Source organism: Gavialis gangeticus, unplaced genomic scaffold (genome assembly GCF_001723915.1).
Source record: "Gavialis gangeticus isolate Ggan-Ray unplaced genomic scaffold, GavGan_comp1, whole genome shotgun sequence".
In the NCBI taxonomy this organism is placed as follows: Eukaryota; Metazoa; Chordata; order Crocodylia; family Gavialidae; genus Gavialis; species Gavialis gangeticus.
In genome coordinates this window covers 152688132-152700500 of record NW_017729024.1, presented here as the reverse complement: position 1 = coordinate 152700500, position 12369 = coordinate 152688132, and the positions used below count along the sequence as shown (strand labels likewise).

The 12369-nt window shown below is 43.8% G+C and overlaps 1 protein-coding gene across 2 annotated transcripts in view; it reads right to left on the bottom strand.

Annotated features, from left to right (window-relative positions):
• Positions 1-12369, bottom strand: part of PAIP1 (poly(A) binding protein interacting protein 1) — a 64334-nt gene that overhangs the window by 16270 nt on the left and 35695 nt on the right. For both annotated transcript variants that reach the window (XM_019517895.1, XM_019517896.1), the window contains exons 7-10: positions 9606-9712; positions 6104-6221; positions 5888-5942; positions 4331-4424 (exon numbers count right to left, since the gene is read on the bottom strand). In XM_019517895.1, coding sequence (XP_019373440.1) covers positions 4331-4424; positions 5888-5942; positions 6104-6221; positions 9606-9712 — 374 coding nt within the window. The remainder of the gene's footprint in view (positions 1-4330; positions 4425-5887; positions 5943-6103; positions 6222-9605; positions 9713-12369) is intronic.

Sequence of the window (12369 nt, the reverse complement as noted above, 5' to 3'; positions counted from 1 at the left end):
GCCCAGAGCAGGGGGTTGGACTAGATGATCTGTCTAGGTCCCTTCCGACTCAGTGATTCTATGATTTGAATACAATTTTTTCAGTCTTCATCATCGTGTCTCCAGTCCAACCTTTCTATACGGTCTGCTTCCAATATTCTGCACAAGCCACTGCTTCTGATGTTGGTGTTGCCAGATCTTATGGGGTGCATAGTGTTGCTACAGGGCATCTCAGAAGATGATCCATGGCTTGCTTCTCCTGACAAACACATTGGTTGATTGCATAGAGGTCCCACAATTTCAATGGAAAGTTGCATTTTCTGAGAGCCATTCTCAGTCTGTTCAGGCTCCGCTACTTACACCATTTGTAGTTGGAGCCTGATGCTAACTCCTTGCTGGGGGTAATTCCTCACTGGATCCATTCAATAGATTTGTTGCCTAGTTATTCCCATTCTTTTTGCCAGATGGTAGTTCTGGCTGATTCCAGTGATGTGGTCAATGGTATAGTAGATGACAAAAAAGCTATTTCTCAATGAGGCGTGACGGTGTGCCGAGTGATTTCCATACAGCAGGTAGCCGTCTTCTGACTCTTGTACCTGCCAGTTAATGTTGCCTGCTACTTTCCTCCTGATGTAAGGGGGTGCTATGCCATAATGCATATAGGCTAGAAACAGGGGTAGGTTTTAGGCAGCCTGTTATAGTTCTGCATGTATCATTTCATGGCAACTGTTGATCCTTCCAGATCATGGTATATGCATGAGAGGTCACCCAGACCGTCAATGCGTATGCCTAGGCAGGAAGTTTTTTTGTTTTTGTTTGGGGGTTTGTTTTTTTGCGGGGGGTGGGGGAAGCTGCCCAGACCTTTCATCCCCCATTTAGGCCACTGAGGCAAACAAGGATTCTACCACTAAACTTTGGGGGACTCCATGCATCAGTTAGGGCAGTGTCAATGTCTACTGTGACTTGAGCATTCCCAGGTGGGGCAGGCATATTTAGCCATGGAGAAACAGTGTTAAGGCAGTAGTGCATAGGGTGAACGATTGTGCTATCCACTTGGAATTTGTGAGCTTACAGAGAATGTTTTTTTTTGTATGTTGACCTTGGCTTTGGTATTTAATATGTGCTTTTTGTAACTAAGTGTATGGTCCAGCATTACCTCTAAATAGATGCGGTGTTTCTGATATATAAGACTGGTCACCCCAGGTGACATTCAGGTGTTGTCCTGCATCCCAGTTTCTCAGATGGAAAGAACAGATTCAGGTTTTGCTAGGGTTGAGTTTGAGATAATTATTTAGGTAATAATCTGACATCTCTTTCAGTGCCCTCTCCAGGATCTTCTTTGCATCCCTAAAATTCTTCTGCTGCGTGGTAATGCAGAGATTGTCAGCATAGATGAAGTGCTGACATTCGACAGGATCATTCGACATTTGATCATTAACATAGATGCTGAATAAAAGTGGAGTGAGCACACTGCCTTGTGGTAAGCCATTCTTTTGGGAGTGCCACCTACTTTTCTGGCCATTTAGTTCCACACAGAAGAGCCTGTTCTCCAAGAGGCTACAGATGGTCTGACTTAGATCTAAGTCATCAGTCATAAGGAACAGTTTGTGGATCATGCTGTGGTGCTGGACAGTATCATATGCAGCAGATACCTCAACAAATGCTGCACTAGTGATTAACTTCTGCTGGAAACCATCTTCAATATGTTGTGTGAGGTTTCAATAGTTGGCCTGCATGGGATCAACCTGGTCTAAAACCCGCTCGGGTCTCGTATAAGTCTGGAATTTATCAAGGGTGAAATTCAGTGCAGGATTAGACATTCATAGAGTTTGTAGGCAATGCTGAGGAGGGAGATTGGTCTAGTAACTTTTTGGTGATGTAAGATCTCTTCCTGATTTGGGCAGAGGTATGACTCTTGCCTTCCTTCATACAGATGGTATTTGTCTGGCATGTGTCTAATAGATCAAGGAGCCATTGCCTTGCAAGGGGTTCTAGGTATTGCATCATCTCAGTGAGTATGTTGCCTACTCCCGCTGACTTCCCATGTTTTAGTAGGCTTATGCCGACTGTCAATTTCTCTATAGTAAATTAATGGGTTAGGTCTTTAGGTGGTTGCTTGTCAGACAGTATAGTGATGGTGTTCTCCAGTGTTTCTTCTATGTAAGCGCTTCCCATTATTGAGAATGATGGTATATGATAAATACCTCCCTGTGGTGCATCCTGGGCAACTTCTGGAGGGTCATCTCCTAAAAGGCCAAATCTAACAACCACTCCAAAGATCAACCAAGCAAAGTCTGGCCCACTAAGACTAATACCATAACCCTCAATAAGTTGCTTTACATGTTGTGCTGGGACTTGGCTCTAAGGCAGGGGTGGACAAAGTGACAGATCCGGGCAGCACCTGGATTCTGTCTTCCGGCAGCCCTTGCTTGCATGGTAGGGCCGGTCTCCATGAAAACCCCAGCCACAGCTGCGCTGTGACAGTGCAAGGCTGGGGCTGCCAAGGAGACCAGCCCCAGCTGTGCTGGTAGGGCATGCGGCATGGCAGGGGGCTGCTCCAGAGCTGCTAGGATCTTGCAGTGGGGGCAGCTTGGTCGGGGCCAGGGTACAGCTGCAATCTTCAGCCTGCATGCTCCAGGCAGGGGCACACAGGCAGCACAGTGGCTCTGCCCTGGCTCCTTGCAGTGGTGGCAGCGTGGTCCAAAGCCAAGGAAAACTTGTGATCTGCTGCCAGGGCATCCCTGCCCCAAGCCTGCAGGCTGCAGATCATGCCTCTGCCCTGGTCCCAGACCAAGCTGCCTCCACTGCAAGGTCCCAGCAACTGCAGGGCAGCTCCCTGGCCTGCTGTGCACCCTGCTAGCGCAGCTGGGGCTGGTCTCCATGGCAATCCTAGCCTTGTACTATCACATCACAGCTGTTGCTGGGGTCTCCATGGAGACTGGCCCAGCCACGCAGGCACGGGCTGCTGGGAAATGGAGTCCACTGGTGGCTGGATCTGGCCTGCAGGCTGAACTTTGCCCACCCCTAATTTAAGTCTAAGTACGTTAAAAAAGCCCAAGGCAGAACTGACCATAGCTGTGTAGACTGGATCAGGAATGAACAGAACACACGTTCACCCTTCAGTGGGGGTGGGGGCGGGGGCGGCAGCAGGCAGATGCCTGCACTGTCTGAGGCCAGAAGGCAGAGGGCACTCCTGCATGCCTCCCAGTATGCTGGAAATTGCCAAAGGGCAACCAAGCGCAGCTGAGTGGGGTCATCCCTTACTGGATGTCAGGAACACATCCCCAACCCCCTGCTGTCACCATGGGCCCTCTCCCATGTCCAGCCCTAGGCTTCTAGAGTGGGATCCCTGCTGGTGGTGTCACGGGGGGTGGGCGCTCTGCAGACTGAAGGATTGGGTCCCCCAAAGGAACAGGGAGGGGGGGTGCAGGAATGGAGGCTTTGGCGGTCAGGCTGCAGCACTTCTGCCCAGTTGCAGCTCCTGGCTCAGCCAGCACACAGCCCAGAGTAGGCAGGGGGAGCAAACAGGGAGGCTTCCTGGCTTGGCTAGCTAGTGGGGTCCTTCTCTACAGCTCTGCCCCCCCATCAGCTACTACCTGGGCCCTCTGCTGGAGCCCCCTGCCCCAGCCCTCCTAGAGCTCAGGTCTGCACAGCAGGGGGGGCCTGTACAGCAAGAGCTTTTCCCTCTGCTACCTGGGTCAACTGGCCACCGGAGCTCTTCTCCATAGCCCTGTCCTCCTTCTAGCTGCTACCTTGCTGCTGTGTGGAGAGCCTCCGCTGCACAGGGCCTCCCAGCTGTGCAGATCTGAGCATTGAGGGGGGCAGGGGTTGGGAGCAGGGTCTTCATCCCCTTCCCCTACCCTCCCCCCTGCTGCCCGGTTCAACTGACAGGTGCAGGCACGATGCGGTGTTTGGGAGCACAGGCTTTGCTCCCTCAGTTCTGGGACAGCACAGGGTTGGGCTGGCCTAGTACCTGGTTGAAGCAAATGAGCATGGGGGAGGCTAGTCCACCTGCCCTGCAACATAGGGTTGGGGGGCCTGCAAAGGAGCCTGGGATGCCTGAGGTAGCACCCTAAGTTGAGTCTGGAGAGGAATCTGGTGCTGAAGTTTGATAGACCAGTCTAACATACACTGATTAAACCTGATACTGCATCGATCCAGGTCTATCTTAGACTGGATTCCACCATTTTTAAACCAGTCTATGTGCATTGAACTTCTGTTCTGTTACAGGTTTAGATCAGTTTCTGATCACTTATACTTGTTAGTATAATGTCTATACCTAGCTTAAAATTTTAAATGAAAATTATGGACACTCTCAATCAAATTAAATCAAATCTAAAGCAGAACATACGGATCTCCAGCTCCTGATAAGTCTGTTCCATTTTCTTCATAATCTGGAAACAAATCCTCTCTTTCAAGCAACTCTTGATATTTCTCTTGATAGTCTACAAACAGAAAAAAACCCTTCGTTTAGTACATAAGCATTTCTCAGAGGTCTTAACATGAGAATGTACCTTAGAACAGAGCAAACAGAGTCTTTTAAACTAAAATCCAACTACATGGTCCAAGCACAGTCTTTTTATCAGGCTTTGCAAACAAAACTGTCTATGCTGCATGATCTCCATTTCTGTTTTTACATGACTTTGCACTCACTTACCAAAGTCAAGCAGGAAATTCATTTCTCTGGACAAGTATGACAATAATCACAAGCTCCCTGAAGAGGGTACAAAATGCTCTGCCATAACTAGATGAAATAAAAGACCTTTTCCTACTAAGTACAAAATAAATACAAACATTTACAAAATACATTAGAGGGTTTTGGACTGTTTGGATGAATAGCAATAGGCGCTGGGGATGGATACACCAAACTTCTCTAGGCTGACCATGGGAAGCTAAGGCTGGGTTCTCCATTCCACAGGGAAAATGCTTGAAGATATTTGCATTCTTTAAGTCTAGGGCAGGATAGAACCATCTAAGTCTCTTGAGGATTACAAAAATAGTAAGTATATTTATCTCCATATGGTCTAAGCTTAAACCACAACTCTGTACCAACTTACCTAAACAATCCTCTTTCTGTGCTACTCTTTTGAGAGTCAATTGGGAAAAAAAAAGGAGTTTTGCCAATGAAATGAAACAAACCAAGACTTGAAGCTACAGCTACCCATTGCAGGGGTCCATGGAAAACAACAAGAGTTTTGTCTGACTGGTTGGTTCATCTCTCTTTCTGAGAAGCGTGTCTGCCCAAGCCACGGTGGCCTCTTTCTATCAATTTAGGTTTTCCTCCGTGTTAAATTTTCCAATTAGAAGCAAAGTATTCACTCCACACACTTCCATAGAGCTTAGACCTGAAGAACAGACCTTTTGCCAATTCTTTTTATGAAATGGCTCTTTCTGGAAAGTGATGTTATCCTGGAGGTGAAATTCTCTATAAAGAAATCTGCTACATGAACTAGACCATCGCCTGTAAGAACTAATAAATAAAGGACTTTTGAACATAAGGTTACCCAAGAGCCAAAGTTCAGGAGGCAGTTAACTCAAGAGGGCATACTATAAGAAGTAGTAAAGAGGATGACAGATCACATCACAGGCGAAAGTTACTAATAAATTTAGGAGGTGAGAATTAGGAGCGCACATAACATACAGAAATATTTCTTTTACCTCCAACAGCTGTGAAACAGAAAAACAGCAAAGCAGAATCAGCCAGCCATCCTCCTTTAAAAGGGGCAGTGATGTCCGAAGAGCTTTGCTTTTTTCCTTAGTCCCTGTTTGCTGGGTAGTAGGAAGATTCATACACTTCTGATAACAGGGCATCAATATTATTTGCCATTTATATGACCTTATTTTAAATCTTTATGCATATTTGGACAGGGCCTAGCTAGTTTCATGAAAATGAAAGCTAGAGGCCTACCTGGGTCTGCAGCAGTGAAAGGAACACCCTCAGAGGTATAAAATGTTGGCTCATTCTAAAATAAAAAATTGACACAAATTATCCACGTTTATAAAAACCTGAAAGTTATATTAATAGACTTCACTACTTCCAGAATATTTGTTACTGTTAAGAATACCTGTTTCTTTATTAACATATACTAACTTGAACAACTGATGTTTCTGAATGTATTCATACCATGAAATAGTTGGGGTCATTTTCCGGCGTTGCTTCCCTATATGTCGAGGTTACATGAACTCTACCCCAGTTACTTGACCGCAGTTCTACAAGTTTCAGAAGCATCTGCTTTACATCTCTGCAACAGATAAAAGCACCAAGACTGCTTAATACTCTACAGGAAATACTTCCTATAAAAATGTAAACTCAAAGCCTCTGTAATGTTGTGCATGCTGACTATGCAAGTTAAAGTACATTAAAATAATGTAACAGAGATTTGTAGCTAATAGCAAGAGAAACAGTAAGACAACAGCACTTCAGTAGCTAACAACTCTATTTTAAGTCCCTGAGTATCTGTGCAACTGCACGTGTGATAGAATGACTTGGTCTGAAGGAACAAATACTTAAGCTTGTTTAATACAGCAATATTATGCAGTCAATCACTTCAATTAGTTACACAAATATGTAAGAGAATGACATTGTAATGGTAAATCCCAGTCTCCCCAAAATTAAGCTTTATTAAAATCCAGGCCTGAATACACAATGTAAGATAAATACCATATTTTCTCATATGCTACCCATACCATTCGCCCCAAAATCAGCCCCCCAAAACTAAGGTGCATGAACTGGGGAAGCTGTTTTCTTCACTGGAAAAGTAGCAAGCCTAGAGACATTGTATACCATGCAGCTACCAAGATGGCGGAGTCCTGGGTTAACCCTTTCACAGCCATAGGTATTGGCTAAGCACTGTAACATGCCTGAAGCAGCAAGTTAACTAGCTGATGAGGCCTGTGATATGGAAATGCCACTTTTTTTTTTTTTTTTTTTTTTTTTTTTTTTTTTTTTTTTTTTTTTTTTTACAGGAACTTGTATATAAAAAACTACTTACAGCATATGGTTAACACTCTTGCTACTACCTTTGCAACTTTCTGGGGCATAAGCTTGTGTGACCTACAGTAAGTACACCTAGGAACATAGAATAAATTTGGCATTGCAGGAGACAGTCTGCCACACAACCAAGTTCCTGATGCCATATTTCCTAGACACTCCATCTTTTTAAGAGGACTTACTCTGTCAGTCAGACATGACTGGGAAAATTACATACATACATACTTATGGGGAAAAAAACATATATGGAAAAAACCACTCCAAAAACTGAAACCAACAAAAAAACCAAATCAAACCGAAAAACAAGGTACGCTTTTTCTTAGGGACCTATGTGTTCTTAGAATATAGTACGACATGTACTTGATTTTAAGATAAGACCCTCACCCCCCCAGTTTAACACGAGGAAAAAAGCCCCACGCCTTAGAATCATGTATGGAAGGGTGGAAGGGGAAAGCGGGGGGAGAAGTAGGGCTGCCAACCCTCCTGGATTGGCCGAGCATCTACCAGCATCAGCATCCATTTCCTGGTTTCTATTAAAAGCAATCCGGGAGATTTCAATAGGATATTTTAAGAAAAATTAAATTAATGACATTATGTCATGTTGGAACCCCCACCTCTGCACCCTGCCAACTCTCTCCCCTCCCCCGACTTCCACACCCTGGCAACTCTCTCCTTCCCTCCCTCCCCCCCGCACCCGACACACACATCCTCTGCTCAAGCAAGGGGCAAGCTGTTTGATCTCCCCACACCACCTGCCCCACAACTGCCTGCCCCCCTGCAGTGGTGGTAGGATGCGAATTAAAAAAAGACAATCCCTCAATAGTTAAATTATATATACACACTGAAAGTTATAATCAATTTACAATTTTTTCATGAACAGAATGTAATGATTGGGTATTGGGGATTTTAAATTCAGGGTAGTCTTAGGATGGAGTAGATATGGTAGTTCAAAACTATGTTTTACAGGTTATATGCATTTTATATAATTTTATGTACAACAACAAATGACAAAGTTGCTTCTCTAATTTAGGCTTAGCACCCACTCAGAAATAGGAAAACATGAAAAAAATGAAATGCTAAATTTAATAAGCTGTATGTATGGTTAATGCCTGTACTATTTCAGCATTAACATTCTTTCCAGCTATCTACTGTTGTCAAAGTTTGACAGGTCTTCCTCAAATTTTGGTTAATCAAACCATCATTCTGAAATTCTAGCAACAGGGACTTCCCTTAGTCATTCCTTGGCAGGAAGATATGGTAGTTAAATTTAGGTCCATGAAATGTCTGACAGCAATAGAAAAAAAAAGGTAATCTCTCTCAGCTTGTTACTTTGAAAAAAATATCCATGAACCCAGAGCATGATAAAACAATAAAAAGTAATCTCTCATAAATTATTTAAAGTGAATGCTGATAATAAACAAAATACATAGTAGATACTTCTTTAGATTTACAGACACCCAAGAGCCATAGTCTTTTGGTGGGTGGAATAAAAATTCTACCCATGTTCAGGTGGTCACTTAACTTGGTATTTCTCCTAGCAGTCCTTATAGAATAGGAAATGCTTTTCACATCTAAGTAGCCCATGAAATCCTGAAGATACAAAGACTTGTTCTATGCTGTGGTATACTTTCAGATACATTTTTCTTCACCAGGCTGGATGCAAAGAAATGGCTTTTCTACCACTTCTCAATTATAATCAATACAGTACCAAAGGCATCTGCTCCCCTCCCCCAAATAGTTCAGCAGATTAACAGTTTATGTAAAATAGAAAATAACTCAATTCTGAAGCAGCAGATCAGGGAAAAAGCACAGGGTAGGAAGCAGAAAGAAGAGCAGCATATCAGGCAGGGGAAGGGGATCAGAGTGGTAGTCAGAGAAAGTGGGAGGCTAATGCGTGTCACGACTGATGAAAAGATTGGCCCCCAATGTGCTAGAGAAAGTGAGTCACCCACACATTGCCCTTTTTCAGCATGTTATATACAATATCCTGCTCTAGCCGGAATAAAACATTAATTTATAAAGTGGTAGAGAATATCCTTCTCTGACACTATAAAATTACTTCTACCTATGCATTCTTTTATCTTAATACAAAGCAGTTCAATTTAGAAGCGTTACAGTTTCAAATTTGGAATATGAGGACAAAGGTCAACAGCATATGAACAATATGCAACATTTATTTCCTATTCTGTTTTAATCCACCAAATACATGTAGTATATACACTTTAACAAAGTGGATTTTTTTAAACAAAACCCAAGAAATACTAAGTTTCTTCAACAAATGCAAAAATTATACCATTTACTAGAGAACATCAGTTATAAAAAAAGGATATTAACACTTATGATTAAGCTTGTATTGGTTGCTCAAAAATGTGTCTCTGAACAAACATAAAAACCTCTATTTATTCAGAAACAAAATTTTGTAACATGGAAATACCATACAAATATTAAATTTTAGCTTGTAAGAACAAAGACTTGTTAAGATTCGTCAAACTGATTTCTGCACCTTGATTATATTTAAATTTTTACTGTACTTGGTTTCACAATCCCAAAAAAACAGAGGGAAAAAGCCCCCCACAACTTGCACACGAATAAGAAAAGCAACACAACATAACGAACAGCTAATTGTCCTTCCCACCTGCTGCAATGTGCATCCAAGACAACATTTTCAATCCTTTGGATCATTTCATCCATATCAGTCTTTCCTTTTTCTTTCCATGCATCTTCTAAAACTGACCCTGTCAACTGAATAATGCACATTATTAACAAACATTTAGTTAACTATGAAAAACTATAGAAAAGCAGAGTTGTTAAGAGGTCATGGAAAGCAATGACACATTATTTTGTTTTCTGAAAAGAAAACCTAATAACTTATTTCTTTCATATTTCTTCAGTTTTGAAACATGAGCTTCATAAAACAGATACATTTTTAGTAGGCAGGTCACCAGCGACTGATTTGTTCTCGTCACCAAGGATCATCCAGCATTTACATTGCCAAGTTACCAACAGACCCTTCCCTCCTAGAACTCTTGGTTCAGGAATGATATCTTCTATTAGACCAAACTAAAACATCACAAAAAAAATTATGTTCCTGTTTAGCTTTCAGGCACATGAACCCTTCCTCAGGCTCAAGGAAAATAAAAGATGGTAAAAAGTCCCCATAGGTAAAAAATAAACTTCATTTTGCACAGAGGAAGCTGAAGGTGGAAGTTTGTTCCTTTGGGTCCATGAAAGTGTCTTTGTGAGTTGCTCTTTGATGTGCAGATAAGGCAAGATAACTTCCCTGGTGATGTCACATGGCAGAAAGGCAGGGAGGTATAGAAATCTGTCTTGCTGTTCAGCAATGAAGTTCTAGAGTTTTTCATTTCTTTTAGTGTTAGACCAACACAGCTACCAAATACATCCCTGAAACATGGAAGATGCCAAATTTTAGCCTATTTTGGATTTAAACGTCATGTTGAACAATAAGAAAGATTTCTACACCTCTCTGCCTTTCTGCCATATGACACCACCAGGGAAGGAATCCTGCCTTATCTGCACATCAAAGAGCGCCTCACTACTCATCGACCCAGAGGAACAGACTTCCACCTTCCGTTTCCTCTGTGCAAAATGAAATTTATTTTCTACCTATGGGGTCTTTTTACCGTCTTTCATAGTTTCATAATAGCTAGGGTCATGAGGGACTTGAACAGATCATCTAGCCTGACCCCCTGCCACAGGCAGGAATGAATGCTGGGTTCACAAGACCCCAGACAGGTGACCATCTAAACATTTTTGAATTTGCCTAAGGGAGGGGTGAGGACCGCTTCCCTAGGAAGCTGGTTCCAGATTCTGGCCACCCTAACTGTAAAATATTGCCTTCTGATTTCTAACCTAAAACTAATCTCCATCAGACTATTACCATTGTTTCTTGTCACCCCAGGTGGTGCTGGGGAGAACAGGGCTCTTCCTATTTGCTGATGATCTCCCCTGATGAGTTTGTAGGAGTCTGAGTCTTTAATTTTCCCTGAACCTGAGGAAGGGCATGTGTGCCCGAAAGCCTGCAGAAAAAGATTTTTTTTTTTTGCAATTTCTTAGTTGGCCTAATAAAAGATGGCTATACCCTGTAAAGGAGGGATCGAGTGGACAAAAGGGGCGGGGGCATAGCTCTCTCTGTCAAGGAAAGCTACACATACCTGCAAGCTGACATTGACACCCACGGTGGATCACTTGAGACCCTCTGGGTTAAAATCCATGGGGAACACAGTACAGGGGATACTATGGTGGGGGTCTACTACAGACCTCCTACCCAGAGTCAAGACCTTGATGAGGAGTTCACCAGAGAATTGGCTGAGGCCACACGATCCCAGTGTATGGTTCTCATGGGAGATTTTAACTACCCAGACATCTTGTGGGAGGAGGGCTCAGCCAAATCCAAGCGGTCGCAAAGCTTTTTCTCTTGTGTAGATGACCTCTATCTGATACAGGAAGCCTATGAGTCGACAAGAGGTAAAGCGCTGCTTGACCTTGTACTGGCAACCAGGGATGACCTAATCAGCAACCTAACGATCGAAGGGAAGCTGGGTGACAGTGACCAAGAGTTGATCACCTTCACCATCTGCCGCAAAGCTGGCAAGTCAGTCAGTAATACAGAAGTTCTTGACTTCAGGAAAGCTGACTTTGACAACCTAAGGAGGTTTGTCAGAGAGGCCCTAAAAGGCCACAACCCAGTGGTGAGGGGTGTTTAGGACAAGTGGTTGCTCCTCAAGGGAGCAATCCTGAATGCACAAGCAAAGTCCATCCCATCTCAGAGGAAAGGCAGCAAAAGGGCACAGCAGCCCCCTTGGCTCTCCAGGGAACTGGCGGATCTCCTGCGTCTTAAAAGGAAGACCTACAAAGGATGGAGGACTGGAACTGCCACCAAGGAGGAATACTCTGCTCTGGTCCAGACTTGCAGAGAGCAAATCAGGAAAGCCAAGGCTGTGATGGAACTCCAGCTAGCCACAAACATCAAGGAAAATAAAAAGTCCTTTTTTAGTTATGTGGGGAGCTGGAGGAAAAGCAAGGGCAACAATGGATCCCTGCTAAACCAGGTGGGGCAACTGACAACTGACGCCCAGGAAAAAGCAAACTTGCTAAATGGGTACTTTGCGTCAGATTTCCACCATTCCCATAGGACGGCCCTGACCCATAGGCCTCCCTGCCTATGGGTCACGAAAGCCAAGGCGAGGGAGATTCCTTGCCCTCCATCGAGGCTGATCTTGTGAAGGAACACCTTGACAGGCTGGATACCTTCAAGTCAGCTGGCCCTGGCAGGTTACACCCAAGGGTACTCAGGGAGCTGGCAAGCATCATAGCTCAGCCCCTGGCATGGATCTTTCAGAGCTCCTGGCGCTCTGGTGAAGTGCCCGATGATTGGAAGA